A 20,284-nucleotide genomic window follows, 5' to 3' on the forward strand; every position below is an offset into this window, starting at 1 on the left:
CCATTAGGCAAAGTTGTCAATTTCAGTTTCTTTCACTTACCAGTCTAAAATTCAGTTTGTTACATTTCCACATCAGTTTGTGATTATAACCCAGTGTGGATTAACAACCAAGCTCTCCTTCCAGGTAGCTCTGGGAACTATAGCTCATGTGAGGGGAGTAAGACTCTCCTAACAGCTCTCAGGACCCTTAACAAACTACAGTTCCCAGGATTATTTTGGGGAAGCGATGACTGTTACAAGTGGTATGATACTTCCTGAAATGTAAAATGCAGATGGGGCCTAACTTGGTCTGTCTTGAACATGGAAGCGCAGTGGGAGTTATTTGCTGTTCCCTTCAGGCAAAATCTCTTGGGCCAAACCAGGTTCTCCCACAGCCATTTAAGCTTCCAAAGGTGACTAGCAGATCTAGGGCCTGTGACCCTTCATATGTTGTTGGGCTACAACTCCCATAATCCTTAACCACTGACCACGTTGGCTAGTGATGATGGGGATTGGGAGTCCCACAATGACAGGAAGGCTACAGGGGCCCCATCCCTAATCTACTAGTAAAGGTAAAGGTACCCCTGCCCGTACGGGCCAGTCGTGTCCGACTCTAGGGTTGTGCGCCCATCTTACTTAAGAGGCCGGGGGCCAGCGCTGTCCGGACACTTCCGGGTCACGTGGCCAGCGTGACAAGCTGCATCTGGCGAGCCAGTGCAGCACACGGAAACGCCGTTTACCTTCCCGCTAGTAAGCGGTCCCTATTTATCTACTTGCACCCAGGGGTGCTTTCGAACTGCTAGGTTGGCAGGTGCTGGGACTGAGCAACGGGAGCGCACCCCGCCGCGGGGATTCGAACCGCCGACCTGACGATCGGCAAGTCCTAGGCACTGAGGTTTTACCCACAGCGCCACCCGCGTCCCTAATCTACTAGTAGGTCGTTCATAGTAGATATGGGGCCTTGCGCAGCTCCCTGCAGCAGTCAGAAAGGTGCCCAATAAGTCTGTGCGCAAGCTCAAACACATCCACTCTGCTCCTCCTTTTCTTCAGCAAACCACAGAAGCAAACCACAGTGGCACAGTTTTATGTCTGCACCAGCACTTGTGGTTTGTTTCTAAACAAAACAATAAACCTTGGATTCACATCAACGGCTTGTTTGCAGCAAATCTAAACATAAGGTCACAATGCTAAGCCTGTCACTCTGTGGTTTGTTTCCCCACCAGAAATTATGGTTTATGCAACTTGCATGGGTTGGCAACCCTAATAAGCAGAAGATCTAGGGCCAATTTGCTTATCTGGCCACCCAGTATGTTAATGTTTATAAGAGACATTTATGCTTAGGATATATTCACATATAAGGCTTTTAAAAACATGTATCGAACTCCTTTACCCTACGTATTTTATCCTTTCAAACGTTAAGTACAGTGGTACCTCGGGTTACAGACGCTTCAGGTTACAGACGCTTCAGGTTACAGACTCTGCTAACCCAGAAATAGTACCTCAGGTTAAGAACTTTGCTTCAGGATGAGATCAGAAATCGTGCAGCTGCAGTGTGGCAGCAGCAGGAGGCCCCATTAGCTAAAGTGGTACCTCAGGTTAAGAACAGTTTCAGGTTAAGAATAGACCTCCGGAACGAATTAAGTTCTTAACCCGAGGTACCACTGTAAGTGGATTTTAACCCAGTTGGATTGAAAACTTAAGTTATGAGCTTTTAACACTTTGGTAAGAAATAGTTCAAGCGTTAGTGACTGCTGAGCAACCAGAACAGATCGGTGACATTTGTGTATGTGTTCATGTGTGAACAGGTTTCGGTTTTGCCCTCTTGCACAAGAGAGCCTTCATAGCAAAAAGCAACAATTTTACAACCCAAGCCAAGCAAAAAACTGCTGAGAGTGCTATCCCTGTGAACATGCAAGGCAAAGCCCAGAAACGAAAACCAACAAATGCCATCTTGACAAGCAGAATGAAGTGCAAATAAATAATTTAGAAGCAAGCAGGAATTGCTCGATGCATTGCGATATTTACGGGTAGCGAGAGCATCTTCTTCATAAGGGTCTATTATGTGCCATGTACAAAAACGGACAGTGCATGAAGCTGATCACACTGGAACCATGCATAGGGGAAACAGCTAGATTAGAGGGAGGTCCCTTGTGGAGGCACCACAGCTCATTGGGATGGCACATGCATAACGTGGAGGAGATCCTGGGTTCAATCTCTGGCACCTTCAGTTTAGAAGGACCAGGCAAAAGGTAATGGGAAGGACTTCTGCCAGAGGCCCTGGAGAGTTGCTTGCGATCAGAATAGGCAACACTCTGCTAAATTGGCACCTGCTCTGACCTGGTGCAAGGTAGTGTCCTATGTTCCTATATAACCCCCAAACAACAACACACTAGCTTTCCACGCAATCAGCCACCTCCATTCTGAACATAAATTTAAAAATCCAAAATAAAAACAAAAAACCTAGCAGCACATTTTGAAACATGTTTAGAGACAGGGATCCTTCCCTCTTCAGCCTCTCTTTTGCCAAGGCACATCCTGGATGCATACACACCATCCATTTAAAGCAAGTTCCCCCTGCCCAAGAATCCTACGAACAACAATTTGTTAAGGTGCTGGAAACTGCAGCTCGGTGACAGCGGAATTACAGTTCCCAGGACTGTGCGTGCATTTTAAATGTACACAGCCAGTGGCTCAAAATACTACACATCACACCCAAAGTCTGCGTACACAAAACATACAATAGTATTCAGTCAATGTCACCCACCCCAATCTGCTCCCACATGTTCACCCATATACACAAACATTCACCATTCACCCAACCACTCCAATATGTCCCACTTAGTTACCAAGCACTATGTACAAATTATGGTGGAATCTGTGCAGGGTGAACCAATAGAAAAGATATTGCTTACAACACTAAAGTCTCAAATCAAATGTAACTGATCTGTAGAAAAGACCCCACAACCTGAGAAAAGGGAGAATGCACGTACTTTTGTAAACCTTTAATAAAAATTATTCCTTTTATTAAAAAAGATACCTCACCATGCATGGATGGCTGCAAGAAGTAGCCCTCAAAGCTCTTCGTTAGTGTTGCTATGGGGAAAGGTGGGTTATAAATGTGAAAAACTCTTTAAAAAAAATCCTCAGAACAAAAATCTGAAGTGAATGCTACTGCCCCGAGGATGCAAAAGATGTTAACTCAGACACGGAACGCATTAACGGACTCCCTTGCTCTTATTTAGCTTTCTCTTCTGTGCTTCTAAATCAGCAAGCGTAACAACTCCATAAAGCTTCATCAACTGCTTGACCTCACATTGATTTCCATAAAGGCCTCACAGACATATGCAGTAAAATCGTGGCGCTCTAAAGCTCTTCCTTTCTTGCCAGGAAAACTAATTTTAAAAAAATCCCACCCACTCCCTACTTTTAAGATATCATAAGAATAACTACTGCATGTCAGTCCAACAGTACATCTTCCTCCAAAAGCCATTTCCAATTATAAACAATTCTATTATGGTAAGAATAACGTATGTTCTCCTCATGGGAGTCCAGCAGGGATGCAGCAAGGACTGCCACCCCCATCATAAACCATAATCCTCAGCTTTCATTTTTTAAAAAAAGGCTAAGTTTCTAGCATTTGTAGAACCTGAGATATGAGACAATCAAACTGTGATTAATCAGAAAAAGTCCCTTCGCATCTTTCAGGGTTTGACTCCCCCACCACAATGGGGGACCCCAAAAACAGTTCAAAGAGGGCTGAGCATTCCAAGTGTCCACACAACAGCAGGTGCCTATAAATGGGGGTGGAATAAAAACCAGACAGAGAAATGGAATGGAGTAGCCTGGAAATGGACACGGCTCCCTGCTACCCTAAACGGGAGTATTTTATACTCACCATAATATTTTGTCGAAGTTTCCACTTGTAAACATCTAAAAGGTCTGTATGTGTATATTAAACTTAACTATGGTTTAATGGTGAACGTGCAGTGCTCTGGTACTCAGGAGAAAATCATGGGCACTGCATTCCTCCCCTGCTCCTGCTGAAATAGGTCATTATTTGGTTTAACGTTTCATCCTAATCCAGGTTCATGGTTTGTTCCTCTCCAAACAAACCACAAGCTGTAGCCAAGGCTTGTTCTTGGATTACTGCTTGTGGCTTTTTTTGGAGAGACAAAAACCTAAAGACTGGGTCTGCAGTGAGTGAGGATTTAAGGGCCAGCAATTTTAGCCCTGTGCACCAGTACACTGTGTGTTCACTTTCAAACCATGGTTAAGCCAAATTATATTTTTAAAGTAGGGATGGGGCACCTCAGGTCTGCTGATGGGATGTGGCCCTCAGGACTCTCTCTCTGGCCCTCGGGACTCTCCCTAGACCAAATGCTCTCCACAGCCACACCTTCCACCAGCCCAGATTTACACCCTCATTGAGAGTTTTGAATTTGACCTTGAAATCTTATTATGCTTCTGGCTTCCAGAGAGATGTGTAAGTAAACTGACATCCGTTGCTTCACCCACTTTTACTTCTGGCATATGGCCCCTAGAAGGGGATGCAACCCTCAGGTGAAGAAAGGTTGCTAACCCTTCGTTTAAAGTTGCTGGTATGTGCAAACGAAGTCTGTGCCCTCCATCATCTTTTCTCCAAAGACCAATCAAAGACTGCAGGTAGGGAAGCACAGCATGGTTTAAAAAAAAACAAAAACCTGCGTACACTTCTGTCTCTTGTGAAATTGGTATTTCTCAGGGTCTGATTCAAGATTTTCCACATCTGGAACGCTTCAAAATCACTACAATAAATACAGTGGTACCTCAGGTTACAGATGCTTCAGGTTACAGACTCCGCTAACCCAGAAATAGTACCTCGAGTTAAGAACTTTGCTTCAAGATGAGAACAGAAATCGCGGGGTGGAGGTGGCGGCAGCAGGAGGCCCCATTAGCTAAAGTGGTACCTCAAGTTAAGAACAGTTTCAGGTTAAGAACGGACCTCCAGAATGAATTAAGTTCTTAACCCAAGGTACCACTGTACTGTAAAAAAAAGAGTAAGAGCAATGTGTTCGCCAACTATAGCTTGGCATCAGCTGGAGAATGACAATGCAAGGTTAACCTCATACAAAGAGGACCTGCAAAGCAGCCACAAACTTTGTGATACCGCTACACATTAAGTATCCAAAGATGGAAAAATCATGAGGGCTTAGCCACCTGCAAGCCTAATCAATTTGATGCTACTTAGGAATTGGAAATTGTGGGGGTTTTGCCTTCCAATAGCTAAAATGTAAGGCTGCAAAAAGCTCCTTCGCTCTGGGAGCTTCAACTTTGGACGTGGACCAACAAATTGAAACTGAATGCAGACAAGATGGAGGTTTCATATTTCTGAGTTCCAGAACCCTGAATCTGGACCAGTAGCCAGGTCACATCTTTCGACACTGGTGACATATGTTGGTGGTAGTCAGCTTTGGACATGGTTGCATCCTCCTGGAGGGAACAGGTCCATAGCTTGTGATTCCTACTTGATTCGACATTGCCCCTGGAAACTCAGGTAGCCTCTACAGCTAGGAGTGCCTATTTCCAGCTATGGCTAGTTTGCCAGCTATGGCCAGTTTTGGACACAGATGACAACTTGGCCACTGTACTTCATGCTCTGCTAACCTCCACATTAGACTACAGTTTCTCATGTACTTTGGGCATATGCAAAAATGCAGGATGTCAGTCCCACAGCCGAGTTGTCCTTTCCCTGTTCGTCATTTTTGACAGTGTAGTGATTTGCATCAGCTTTGGCAAACAATGAATGCCCCCATCATCGGTTAAAAGCTGGCGTGGGGCACATCAGGGCTGGGGAACAAATGTGGCCCTCCAGGCCTCTCGTAACTGGCCCTCAGAACTCTCCCCAAGCCACACCCCTCATTGGCCCAGCTTTGCACACTGAGTGTTTTTGCCTTGCTGGAATAGGTTCTTGAACTCTGATCAAGACATGTAAAATGTATTTGATAGAAAGTACACATGAATCCCCTATCTCCATTCATTCTCTATACTTTTCAGTAGTAACTCGTTAATCCTTAGCCACCTCTTCTCTAAGCTGAAAGCACCTTCAGGCCTGATCCAGCCAAAATTCAACACATCCTATGTCCCACTGATTTCCATAAGAGACTGCAATTCTAGGACAGTTGCCTAACAGCAAGGCCCACTGAATAGAGCGTGACTTACTTTTGAGTAAACAGTCATAGGGTTGTACTGTTACAAAACCCCACTCTTTTTCCCACTGAAAACAATGAAATCTTTAAACAGCACAATCCTATGTCTACTCAGAAATAAGTTCAACCACTGAGTTCAACTTTGGTTGGATTGTGACTCTAATAGTTTTGATCTCTCCTTCTATGGAAGATAATAACCATTAAAAATATGAAAAGGCCATGGTTCTCAGGATGGGGAGGGGAAATCTGATGAGCTGTTTCTAATTTAGGTAAGATTAAAGGAATTGTATGAATATGCCTAGGATTAAACAGCTGGCAAAGCACATCACTGACAAAAGTGCTTTTATATAAATACCAAAGAGAATTATTTTGTTCTCATTCTGTTTCAGGCTTCTTGTACATCAGTTCCCAGCTGCCCGATCTTGTTGCTTGCCACACTGCCATGGAGAACCACAGAATCATAGAGTTGGAAGGAACACTGAGGGTCATCTAGTCCAGTGTTTCCCAACCTTTTTTGGGCAACGGCACACCTGTTTAATGAAAAAAATCTCGCGGCACACCACCATTACAGCCCCGTGACGTCAGCGCGCAGCGTCACGCCGGGAGGGACGCACGAAAGTGAAAGTTTTCAATTTTTTCCCCTCCCCCTTGCCGGGGAACCTCCAAGCTTTGGGGGTGGGGGGGGGAGGAGGCAGCAAAGCGAGGCAGGAAGGAGAGCACGGCTTGGCTGAGTGAGCTTTGGCAGGGGCAGGGAATGAGAGCCGCGAGGCGGGCGCTGCAGACGGAGGCGCTGCCCGCCGAGCTCGCAGCTCGCCCGTCGAAGCCTGCACGATCACCCGCCGCGGGGAGCCGGGGGCGGCGGCGCGGTTGCCGGGCAGCGGCGGGGGGGGTGGTGGCGGTGGCTGCTTGCCGCCCTCCTGGGCGGAGGCGGGCACGGTGGGCACCGGCCCAGCCAAGGGCCCCTGCCTGGTGCCGTCGGATGTGGGAGCTCGCTCGCTCGCCGCCCCGCGTGTGCTCGCCGAGCGGCGATAGGATGTAGCGAGCGGCGATGGGGCTAGCCGGAGAAGAGAGGGCGAGCCCCCTCCGCTCCGGCCCTAAAAAGGGCAAGCCACGCCCCCTCCAGCCAGCCAGGAGGCGTGGCCGGATGGGATTCCCCTGCTCTCGCGGGGGCTGAGATGGGATTCCCCGCTCACGTGGGGGCGGATGGGATTCCCCACTCACGTGGGGAAGGGCGTGATGCCCGCAACCCCACCTCCTGGGGCAGGCCCAGTGGCGAGCGGATGCGCAGGCCCAGTAGCGAGCGGCGATGGGATGTGGGAGCTCGCTCGCTCGCCGCCCCGCGTGTGCTCGCCGCCGCCGCCCCGCCTCTCACCGCCCGACTCGCCCGCCTCCACAGAACACAAGGCAAAGTTCCACGGCACACTAGTGTGCCGCGGAACACCGGTTGGGAAACACTGATCTAGTCCAACCCCCTGCAATAAAGGAATCACAGCTAAAGAATCTCTGACAGATGGCAATCCAACCTCTGCTTTAAAACCTCCAAGGAAGGAGAGTCCACCACCTTCCAAGGTAGTCTTTTCCATTGTCCAACAGCTCTTACCATCAGAAAGTTCTTCCTAATGCTTAGTCAAATTCTCCTTTATTGAAACTTGAATCCATTGGTTGAATTCCTACCCTCCAGAGCAGGAGAAAACAAGCTTGCTGCATCTTCCACATGACAACCCTTCACAAATTTGAAGATGCCTATCATATCACCTCTCAGTTTTCTCTTCTCCAGGCTAAACCTAACCAACTCCCTCAACCATTCTTCATATGACTTGAACTCCAGACCCCTTATCATAGTCATTAAATCATAGACTTTTAGCTGGAAGGGACACAAGAGACATTTAGTCCAACCCCCTGCAGTGCAGAATCCTCTTGGTCACCTTCCTCTGCACACCTTCCAGCTTGTCAACATCCTTCTTAAACTGTGAAGTGATGCCAGAAGACCAGGCATCAGCCCAAGGGACCAAAAAAATGGCCTGACAATTGATGTAAGGGAAAGAGGCATCCGAGGCTGATGATGCAAAGAGAATTTACCCTTCAGCCGGACTGCATCCTTGGCATAGAAAACTCCTGACCTCCCAGCTCTAGTGGGTCTCCTCAAATTAAAACATCAAGGAGAGCACACTCTAAAAATAACAAGTGGGACCCACAACAAAATGTTGCAGCGTTGAATACTCCCACTTGAGATTCCAGGGGTTCCATTCCGTCTGTCCCCTTCCACAGTCAATCAGCATTCTATGGCCACTGAGCATGCTCAGTCTTCTTTAGGCTGCTTTGGGGTGGGCAGAGGCTCCACCCTCAAGGCTTCCCCCCTCGAAAATATATTTTGCACTTCTAGAAACTTGGGGCAGGTGTAGAGAACCTTGGGCCCTCCAGCTGTTGCTGAACTACAGTGACCATTGTCCCTGGCCCATTGGCCATGTGTGCTGGAGCTGGTGAGAATTGTAGTTGCTGAAGGTCTGAAAGATTAAAAGCTCCCCTCACCTGCATTAGAGTTTCCCTCATTCTGCTGCTTCAGAGGCATTCTTATATACAGATGGGTGGCCATTTTGGCTACAGAAGCAGATATACCCTTAGAATTAGAAATTAAGAACCAGGACAAAACTGAGCATATGTTTAAGACCCGGTTTTCCATACCAGAACTGAGTTCATAATTCTTTCCACACAAAAATCCAGTCATTGTCTCCCAGCTTAAAAACTCTCTTTGGATGTGTACACACTATACCTTTAAAGCACATGTGAAGCACATTCTTTCCCTCAAAGAACCCCCACAGAGTTACAATTCCCAGAAACCCTTAACGAACTTCAGTGCCCAGAATTATTTGAGGGAAAGAATGTGCTTTGACTGTGCTTTCGGTGTATAGCGTGTATACAGCCTTGTTTCAGTATCTTAACTGAGGAAGGAGAGAAATATTTTTTAAAAACAACTTTGATTATTTTTACTTACTATTACATTTATATCCAACGTCCCTTCAAGAAGCTCAAGGTGGTGTGCAACTTGAGTGGGTCACCTCATGCCTGGGGGCCAGATGGGGCTCTCCAGGCCCCTCTATCTAGCATTAAGAATTGTCCCAAGGCCACACCCCTTTGCACCCCAACTCTATTTTTGCCTAGCTGGAATTTGCCTGATATTGCTTCTTTACTTACCTGGATGGAAGATAGAAGGGGGTGTGCATGTGTGCAGAAACTAGGCTATTGTACAAAGGTAAAATTTACATTAACTTCTCCCCCCCCCACTTTTGCCCATGCCCACCACTGACATGAGACCCTTAGAAGGTTGCCCAGAAGACAATGCAGCCTTCAAGCTAAATAATAATAATCCTCCAACCCTAATGTATACAGTTCTCCCCCCTCTCCATTTTATTCTCACAATAACCCTGCAAGGTAGCTTCAGCTGAGAGACAGCAACTGGCTCAAGGTCACCCAGTGAGACTTGGGGATTAGAATCCTGGTCCTCCAGGCCCTAGTCCAACACTCTAACCACTAGGCCACACTGGCTGTTGTTGCTGCTGTTAAAAAACTGGGAGTCAGAAGAACTTGCAAATCTACAGCAAATCACTAAGAAATCAATCAAGAGCAATTCCAGTCATGCCACACCAGCCAACAACAAACAGAGCAACTTTAGCACTTGGGCCCACTTCCTTGGCATTTACAAACACCCCCTTTGCACCACGCAAGGGCGGGAACTAAAGATAGCGGAGGCAGGCACTTCCAGGGCCTAGCAGTGTGCCACATAAACCTCCCCTCCTCTCCTTTCACCAACAAATGGTTGGTGGGATGGAGGGAAAGAGATCGCCCAGAGGGCAAACAGAACTTCTGGGAATTAAAAACTAGAAAAAACAGAAAAACAGGGGAGAAGCCGGCAGGGTGACTTTCTGGCGTCTAGTGATACGATTTATCTCACCTTGGCACAGGAATTGGTGTATGAATGGCAGAGGTCCATGGCTGGTTGCCAAGGGCTGATGGAAAGGGAAGGCAGGTGGGCGCAGCTATCCTAGGCCCACCTTGCCCCAACCTGGTGACCTCCAGTTGTTTTGGACTACAAATCCCATCAGCCCCAGGTAAAACAGTGTTGATGGGAGTTGCGGTCCAAAGACAAATGGGAAGCACCAGGCTGGGGAAGTCTGGCACCCAGACAGGGACAAGGTCCCAACCAATAGGGCAGACTATTTTAGGGAGGGGATCAGGAGGAAGAGAAGGTAATTTACTTGGAGGGGTGGGTGGCAGGTTGCAAAGGAAAGTATTTTGCACACAGCACTCCATGGAAAGTATCCCTGCAGCGTCTTCACTGCATTGGATCTTTGCTTCACCTCCCCCCACCCATCCTACTCTGGACGGATTCCGACTTGGGTTTTTTAATGTCTCCTGGACTCTAGTAAAAGAAACCTGGGTTTCGACAAGGGCTCCCCTCTGTCCCCTTTCCCATTTCAAGAAACTTAATCCACAGAGCTCCAATGCATTTGCCAGATTCCAGTGAGCTTCCCCTTTCCTCCTTTCCCCCTGCTCTTCAGCCAAGACAGAACAAGCAGTGGCTTATTCCTAACCCTTTCTCATGTTTGTTTGTTTTTAGGAGCCCAGCAAAGGCTCTACAGAACATTTCATCCTCCTGGAGAATCTGCTGCAGCTAAGCAGGTCCTGGATCGGTCCTTTGGATGGCAAATCCCATGCAGCTGCGGAATAATAGTAACACTACTGCTGCTACTAAAAATAATAATAATCCACTATTAGTAGGTGATGAATTCCAAGTACAATCCACATGAGCTGGGCCTGAGCTCCAGAAAGCCATCCTCCTGCCCAGATCTGGGCCACGGCAACACCACTTGCCTATGAGGCTGCTCGGGAGCAAAGGGGCTGCGGCGGCCTTGGTGGGTCCCCTTGGCTCCTCGCCTGGGCCTGGCCCAGCGCTGCGCCCTCGTTGCGCGCGCCGCGGCCTCTCCGCACCCCACCCCCACCCTTCCCCCGCTGCAGGCGCGTCGCCCGCAGGGGTCTCCCTCTCTCTCTCTGGGGCTCACCTCCTCGGCCTGCTTGCGCAGCGCCTTCTCCCGCTCGTACTGCGTGAGCAGCTGCTCGTTGTCCTCGCGCAGGAGCTCCAGCTCCACCTCGTGCTCCTGGTTGTCGGTCAGCACCGAGTCGAGGTTCTCCAGCACCGTCACCACCAGCGGCATCAGCTCCTTGACCACCTCCTCGTCGTAGCAGCGGATGAGGCGCTCGAACTCGCGGTAGATGCTGTTGGCCAGGCCCGACACCCGCTCCGACATCACCGAGCCCGAGCAGTAATCGTCGCCCGGGTAGCCCCCGACGCCGCCATCGTCCAGCTGGATCTCCAACATCTTGGCGCCGCCGCCTCCTCCTCCTCCGCTGACCGACGAGCCCCGCGCCGCGGATAGAAGGCGCTCCCACCGATAGCGGCACCTGCTCCGCCGGCTTGCAGAAGATGGATGGCGGCGGCGGCGGCGATGCTGATGCTGCTCCTGCGCCTCCCGCTTCGGCCTCCGCCTCCCCAGCGCTCGGCTCGGCTCTGCCCAACGTCGCTTGCCCTGCGCCACTGGCCACTCCCGTTGCCGTCGCCTCTCCTCTCCCTGCCTTGCGCGCACAGGCGCATCAGCACCAGAGACGCCGCTGCGGCCAGGCTGCTATTGGGAGGCGGGGGGCGGGGGTGGAGGGACGGAGAGAAGGAAGAAAGGTGGGTTTACAATCGGATTTCCCGTGCGCATCCCTCCTTCCTTCGCTCCAATATGGAATAGGTTTTCATCGTTACTAGGCTGGCCTGAGCTGTGGCCGTATTGGGGAGGGGGCGCGCAGATCCAGAATAATGCTGCCGCACAGCTCTCTTTGCGACGGCAAAGGACAGGGGGAAATGAGGACTAGCCTGCTTGCTATTTTTTTAAAAAAAAATAAAAATCCGTGTGCCTGTATAATATTTAATTGGTTACATTTTAGGTACACGGCATAATATCCCCAAACTCCCATTTACTGAGCTGCAAATGAGATACGGATTTGGAAGAATCACCACCTAATACTCACTAAGTAAGCTTCATTCAGCCTGGTAGGATTTGCTTCGGAGTGGATACAGGATAGATTGCTATGAAGATAGCAATCTGTGGGTGAATTTATCCCTGTGGGGATAAAGTTGGGCATTATTATTATTATTATTATTATTATTATTATTATTATTATTATTATTTTAAAACGCATTGTAGAATTCCCATGCATTATATCAGTGCAGTCAAGTCCACTTTCTTAAATCAGGAGCCTAAGCAGTGCACAAAACCATATGCTTATATAGTTGTTTAAAGGGGAGGTATAAATTCTGTAAGTATATAAATAATCATTTCAACCATAGAATTCATGCATTACACATAATACAACACATTTTAACTACTCCACAACAAAAACCCAGTTGCAAAATATTTCCATCTGATAAACATAAACAGGTCCCAATACACATTGGGACCTGTTTATGTTTATGAGATGGAAATATTTTGCAACTGGGTCTTCCACATGCTTTATTAAGGATGCTTAATGCCTTCAGAGAGACAAATGAGGCTGAACCCTGTATGAAAATAATAATCTCTAACCTAGAATCCGTTCCACTAAATCTAATGTGTATGAACTGGTTGCAATTACTCAGTGAAAGTTGAAAGCCATTCTACACATCTTCAGAGGTAACCTGCCCCCTGCTTTTTAACTTTTTGTGTCTCATATTTGAGTTTCTGCATTGGAAGCAAATTCATACATAGTTCACTTGATGGAGATATTTTGGTCTCCATCAGACAACCTCTTTATTGCAGATTCATCCTGATTTGCTTGCCCAAAATATATGTGGAGGTTAGATAATTTCTGATTTTTATTGAAAATTCAGTCTGATTTGTTTGTAGGAAGGTTACATAACAATTATTGTTATTAATTACCCATCCTTCACTCTAAGGTTCTAGAGAAGACTACAACAATTAAAACACAATGTTAAAAACAGTTAAGAACAACTTACAAACACACAAAAATAAGGTGGGCAGTCATGCTGACCTGCTTATAGGACATTTGTACAGCTTCCCACTAATTGTTTATTCATCAAACACTTTTTAATGCAATTCACTTTCACTTTGCTAACCGCAAAAAGTCCATCCTTCCTTAAAAGTGGATTTATTGTGTGACAGATGACTTTATTCCACTTTGATTTCACAAAACTACAATTCCCAGTGTGTGCATGAATCCTTCCCACAAATACTGTCAGTCTAGAGACATCATATGATCAATCCACCTCTTAAATGCCCTCAGCCACCGGTTGCATGGTGTGAGCATTCATCTTCCAACCAGACCCTACTTCACATCGTAATATGTTTGCTGCAATATGTTTCTCCAAGTTCAGCTGGTGTGTCAGTTGTGCTGTTTCCCAGAGAAGACAGGCCAGGCCTTGATCATTCATGTTTTGGGAACCCCTAATACAGACTACTGTGATGTGCTGTTTGTGGGACTGCCCTCAAAAAAGGAACTGGTAACTTCAGATGGTGCAAAATGCCAGATACAGTGGTACCTTGGTTAGGAACCGTTTTGGATTACAACCGTGTCACACCCGGAAGTGATTGTCCCTTTTTTTGGATTACAACCCCCCCCTTTTTATTACAACTCTTTTTTTTGGGGGGGGGAGTCCCAACTGGCGAAAGCGCACCTTGGGTTACAACCTGTTTTGTTTTACAACCGGACCTGCAGAACGGATTATGGTTGTAAACCAAAGAACCACTGTAGCTGCCTATATTTGGTTAGTCAGAGCATATTACTGTGGTGCTGTTGGATCCATACTGGCTGACATTTCAATTATACTCTCAATTTACCTTTATTTTTATTTATTTTGATGCCTTCTATTAAAATAACTATAATAACATAATAAATCTTCGTGGTACTGACAATGATAACAAATATAATAGGAAGACCAAGAGTAACAGAAACTACAATAGCTTAAGGAAAACACTAATGACCAAGCTTTCTGCCTTAAGACAGAAATAAGGAATCATAGAGAAGGAAGGCTACTGAAGGCATCTAGATCAAGCCCCCCCAACCCCCCCCCCAAAAGAAACCCTGTGTCTGGCACTGCCATTTCCCATTCAAAATCCTACTATGCAAGGTCATATAAATAGCCTTCTATGTCACTTAACACTGACAAAAAATACACATTTCCTGGTTGCATGACTTAGGTATACACCGCTGTGTATACCTCTGTTTCATATAACAGCAACCAAAACTGTGAAGCAAACAATAAAATAAAGAGCATCAGCTGAGAGCTTCTCTGTGCCATCTCTGGAAAGATCAGGAGTAGCATGTCAAGCGCCCTGCAATAAAATCCATCCCCCAACCTCTCTAATGACTAATCAATGAGGCATTAGAAAGATTTGGGTAGAGTTGTAATGTGAGCTTCAGTGTTCTGGTCTGAGGAAGGAAAAAGGAATGAAGAGAGAGGCAAAAGCTTGCAAGAATCCTCAGGAGAGATCTCTTAGTTGCTCCTAATAGCACTCTAAAACATACTCTATTCAAGACAAGGGATGGATCTGCCTAGAGCTATGCAGAAGGGATGTCTGAGCCCTGCTTTTTTAGATGTCAGGATGTCTGCTGTAAATCTCTAGATTAAATTTATTGTAAAGAATATGGGAGGGTGTTTTTCTTGCTCCTCCCAAGTACCCCAAATGAACATGGTCACCGAAGAAAGGAATTTGAATTTGTTGCATTTATTTTTTGGGACTGAATTGAATACGATAAAAAAAATTTTTTAAGTAATTTGCATAAAAACAGTCCAGGTGCAACATTTAATAAAATTTATTTAAAACTACAGAAAAATGGAATCAAAACACAACTATATATCGTAAATAAAACTGAGCAGTGTACAAAACAAAAAATAGATAATAAAAATTTGGGTCCAGAAATAGTTGCGCAGAAGCGATTGTGACCCTTGTGTTCTTGAGCCCTGCTATATGGGCCTCTTCCTCAGGCTGGGAGTTTGCCTAGGACTAGGTGATTATTATCTCTTCTGGCTCTGTCTTTGCCTTCTTGTTCTACCTCTCCAGCTTGATTCTCAGTTCCAGCTGAAAGGATGCTTTCAGCTCAGCCCTGACCAGGATCAAGCTGGCAATGGGTTCTCTATAATTTGTTACAAATCTTCACTCAGCTTGTGGCTGTTATTATAAAGACCTTCCCTTGACCTTCTTTTATAGAGCAGCATGTTCCTCCCGGTCTTATCAGACTGGGAAACCTCCACAGGAGCTGTTAAATAACACCAAGTGGACAACTATAGCCATCACAGAAGATTTCTTTATGCCAGTATTGTACTGTATTGCACTAATTACCAGCACACTTATGGCAGCAATGGTGCCACAAAGCTCTTAGGCAATTTTGTTTTCTGCTTGCTTATTTATGCCCCCTTGTTTTTGTTTTTCGCTGGAAAAGTTTCTACATCCACTAATTTCCTCTCAGATAAATAAATGTGCTAAAGAAAGAAAGAAAATATTTATCTGGTGCTACCAGTGTGACTATGGATTGGCAGCAGTTCATCTAGATCTCCTTCATTTCCCGGATATTGGCCAACAGAGGATGTTAGCTCATTCTTCAGTGGAAAAATCTCCCAGAGTAGGTAGCCTAAATAGGATCAATGGCAAACAAAACAGTCCCTGCCTTTAGGCTTACAAGCTAAAGGGCATAACACAAAAGGAAAGAGGAATACAAGCAAACTCAGGAACCTGCTCCTAAAATTATTCCAAAGTTCTTATGATGGCCAGCTTGACTTCTGGGAGACAATGACCCAAATGGAGCTTGGTTCACACTTGAGCTGATGGGTGCTTCCTGTTTCTATACCTCCTGTAGCCTGATAGAGTGGGCAAGGGAAAAGAGGGACCCGATGGACCTGCTCTCTTGACAGAGCCAATGCAATGAGCCCACAAGCCTATCTTTTCCTCTGCTGGAGACTGGTGGAACTATATAACAGCACAGTGCATTTATAGGATGGATGTAAGCAGAAGTAAAGTCCCTGCACCCCAGAATTGAAGGTGGCCAGAAACAGGAACCATTACTCCTGATGTCTATGCTGATTTGTTTTGTTTTTTTTGTTGTTGTTTTTTGCCTTTCCTAAAGAGGGTTTGCATGGTTTTGTAGTGTTTTTTTTAAAAAACAAAACAAACATGCAAAACTGTTTTATTATAGCCATTATGATTACACTTATACCCCACCATTCTTCCATAATATAACTTAAGGCAGCATCCAGGGGTCTCTCAGACAGTTTCCCATGCAGGTAATGGGCCAGATCTAGACCTACTTACTTTCAGCAAGGTGGCTACAACACGTGCCTTCAGACAGTATCCTGGCACCAAGAATACAGGGCTAAGGGAAATCCCTGGTGCCTGACTGTATGGATGCCTATGTGAGCCATTCAGTGTCTGCCTGGATTTTCCTAATGCAAAGTCCTGTTCTGATCAGATCCACCTCTGCCCACAAACTCTACATGGCTGGACAGCTCCCTTGCTGCCTCAGCAGCCTTGCCTTGGGTCCTTACCCTGTTGGACAGCTCCCCTGCCTTGCAAGCAGATGGGGAGTCAGAACCTCACAGCATCAGGAGTGGTGATTCTAGCCTGCAAGAGTACAATCCACTTCCCAATTGCTTTATGAAGAAACCCACGCAGTTGGGAACCCCGTGCTGCTTCCTTAACGTGTAGCTTTGCCCTAAATGTAGGGCGGCTTCTAAATACAACAGAGGCACGGAAGGATGAGAGATGACATCATCTGGCTAGAGCTCTCCTTGCCGATGAGCTATGATGCGTGAAATGACACAGGGAGAAGTTGGGGGCTGTGCAATATTTAAGCAGGTCTGGGGTTGACAGAGGAAAGCTTCCCTCACAGCTGCTCCGCCTCCTTTCTCCAGCCTTGCTTCACACACTGGGGCCCAGAGATGCAGAGTGTGAGTCATCAGACCAGGATGAAACAGCAAATAAGCAGCATCCGTCTCCAGGAACAAGACAGAGCAGAGCAGGGGGAATTCCCTCTTGAAAGAGAAGAAGAAGAAGAAGAAGAAGAAGAAGAAGAAGAAGAAGAAGAAGAAGAGTCACATCGAATATGTTTGTGGGAAATCAGTTTAGTTAGCAGAATGCTGGTGTTCCTGCTTTCCCCACTTAGAGGTTAAAAAAAAGTTAACTACATAACTGGGCTTTGTGTTTATTTAAGGCTGGCATGGAATTCACAAGGATCCTTTGTTAATCAAGGTTGGCAAAAAAAGAGCACGTGTTGCAGGGAGTTGTGGCGCTGTTGTTGCTTCTTGTATATTTGTATCTTGCTTTTCCTCACAGGAGCTCAAGGCTGTGTACATTGCCTTTATTTTTATTTTCACAACAGCCCTGTGAGGTAGCCTAGGCTGAAACTGCACATACTTGGCTTTTTTATTTTATTTTTTGCATTTTTGCTATTTATCAGAGGTGGTGGTGGTATTTTACTGCAATTATTAAGACCATAAAAATGTTGCAGTTAAAGCAGTAGGTGGGGCTACTTTTCTGCCTTCATGCATGTTTATTTTGCTTTATGTGATTTGTAAATGACATATATTTGTATCTTGCTTTTCCTTCCCTCCTCCTTTTTTATCTTTGGAACAGCCCTGTGTGGTAGGCTAGGGTACATTAACAATGTTCTTAAGCAATTCTTGCCAATATATTTGGGGGAAGGGATGCAGGGCCCCAATCCACATACAGTAGACCAGGACCAGGAAGTCCTGTTGGCATGGGGAACCTTTGGCCCATCAGAAATCGAACTGCACCTCCCATTGTCCCTGGCCATTGGCTATATTTGCTTGGGCTAATGGGGGTTGTAGTTCAGCAACAGCTGGAGGGCCAGATATTTCTGTTTTAAGGTAAGGACCAGATTGGTTTGCACCACCTATTGAATTCTACAACCAGGGACTTAGTTGGAACTTCACTGGAACCTGCTACATCAGATTTCTGCATCCAATACTAAGCCTACAGAATTCTCTGTAGACTTCAGATAGGGGGTGCAAATTAATAAGGCCTTTTAGAACAAAGAAACACAGGGACTAGATATGTAGTGAACTTTTCTTCACTACAATAATGTTCCAAAGGATAGAGAGGGCACGATTAAAGGATTTAAAGGGAATTAAAAACAACCATCCTGCCCTAGCAGAGCATTCTTAAACAGCTTCATTAAATTATCATCATTGGGGCTCTGTAAATGCTCTAGTTAATCCAAGCTCCATGTAAGCCAGTAGAGGCTGGTCCTTTAGGGAGAATTGGTTACTACCCCACCAGCCTCAGTCTGTCCTCAGCCAGTCCCTACTGGCTTTGTCCTCATATTTGCAACCAGTCAGTGGGTGGTTTGCCTGTCATTGGCTCTGACACCACCTAGTATTGGTCTTCCCACTTCCACTGTATTATTCCCAATGGGCACCAGCCACCACTGATCTAAGACCTTGGCCAGGAATTTTGTAATGGAGGTGGGAAGGGAAGTCTACATACATTCACTGTAGAACAGCTGGAATTGAATATAAGTAATGTAAAATGTTGAAAATTGTAAAATTGTAAACTGTTAATGATGTAACAAGGAATCATATGACTAGTCAGTTATCCCACCGCCTTTGCACTCATTGGCCAGAATGCTGGAAGCCTGGAGTAAATTTATTCCATAGAGAACAACAATTTGGCATATTGCTTTGATGTTCTTCTTTAAATTTCCAAAAGTAAAAGGGGCAGACACAGGAACTGAAAAAGATATAGATGTTTGAATATCATCCATGCCCGCCAACATTTCATGGATGAAAATAGGAATGTGCTTGCAACTACCCTGCCCTCATATCAATGAGGACTTCAGGAGCCACATCCCCCCCCCCACTCTACATCTACATGGAGAAAATACAGATAAGAAAAGTTGTTGAAATATACTGTAATTGTATTGGTTATGCACTAAAATTAATAAAGAATATTTAATTACTGTAGTTAGTTTATTCAGCAACATTTATAGATTATGTAACAAAAATGAGTAAATATCTAAGTGGTTTACATAAAATAGTATAATTTTTAATCAAAAATACTTATAAAACTAGCCAAAATTAAGAGTAAGCAGACAATTTAACAACACAGATAAAATCCACATAATTTTTAAAAAACTATTTAAAAAATAATCTGGATAGGCTTGTTGAAACAAGAAAGTATTTGGCAGGCATTAAAAATAGCAAAACTTAAATGTCTGCTAGAGATTTATTTTACAAAATGAAAGCTGGAAATTCAGGAAGAATTTCAGAGGGGAAGAAGCAGAGGTGTGGTTCCTGGATTGGAGGAAGGCATCAAACAGCACTTCAGACTCATTTGTTTTCAATCCTAGTAGGATACCTTTAATTACTGAAATCATATATTTATTACAGCAGCACCTGATACAGACCCGAGATCCACCCGACTCCCAACCTGCAATTTGGAATCCACTTCCACACATTCCCTTGATTTGTACCTAACAGCACATTATTCATCCTAAAATGACAATTCACAGAACAATACGCATGTTACCTTAGCATTACTACTGAATTCAAACCAGTGGTTTTTACACTTGCTCTTAACCCAAAAGGCAGAGAAGCCATTGAAAACCGATGATTTTTAAAGACTCCCTCACAATTTCAGTGAGGCACCTGGGCATGTTTGTCCTTTCGGATTTCATTTCAGTGCAGGGCGAAGTGTGGGGAGGCTCTTGCTTTTCCTTCCCACACTTTGCAGCACTTATGGAAATGGATATAAATACCATTTCAGAATAAGATGTTTTTAGCCCAGGCGCTCATTTGGTTTTGGTCAGTTGGAGACAGACTAACAGTGACTAACACAACAGAAATTTTACCTTCTTTACAAAACGTTTCAGCTCCAGATTTCATCAGTTGCTCTGATAAAAATGGCGCTGTTCCCAAGGTCGCTTTGGTGCGGTGTGTGTGTGTGTGTAAACAGTGAGGTCAAAGGGGAATTAAGTGCAAAAAAAGAAAGAACGGAGGAAGTGTACTGATCATACAGCTTGGCATTCAGGAGTTAGGGTGTTATAATTTTTTTATAAAAAATGTTATTATT

At 45.4% G+C, this 20,284-nt stretch overlaps 1 protein-coding gene across 5 annotated transcripts in view; it reads right to left on the reverse strand.

Annotated features, from left to right (window-relative positions):
- Positions 1 to 20,112, reverse strand: part of MAPK8IP3 (mitogen-activated protein kinase 8 interacting protein 3) — a 77,377-nt gene extending 57,265 nt beyond the window's left edge. For all 5 annotated transcript variants that reach the window (XM_083474139.1, XM_083474136.1, XM_083474138.1 and 2 more), the window contains exons 1-3: positions 20,064 to 20,112; positions 12,234 to 12,325; positions 11,222 to 11,842 (exon numbers count right to left, since the gene is read on the reverse strand). In XM_083474139.1, the coding sequence (XP_083330265.1) occupies positions 11,222 to 11,842; positions 12,234 to 12,325; positions 20,064 to 20,097 (747 nt within the window). In that variant the 5' untranslated portion in view covers positions 20,098 to 20,112. The remainder of the gene's footprint in view (positions 1 to 11,221; positions 11,843 to 12,233; positions 12,326 to 20,063) is intronic.
- Positions 20,113 to 20,284: the final 172 nt, after the last annotated feature.

Source organism: Podarcis liolepis (genome assembly GCF_965112155.1).
Source record: "Podarcis liolepis genome assembly, chromosome: 14".
Lineage (NCBI taxonomy): Eukaryota > Metazoa > Chordata > Lepidosauria > Squamata > Lacertidae > Podarcis > Podarcis liolepis.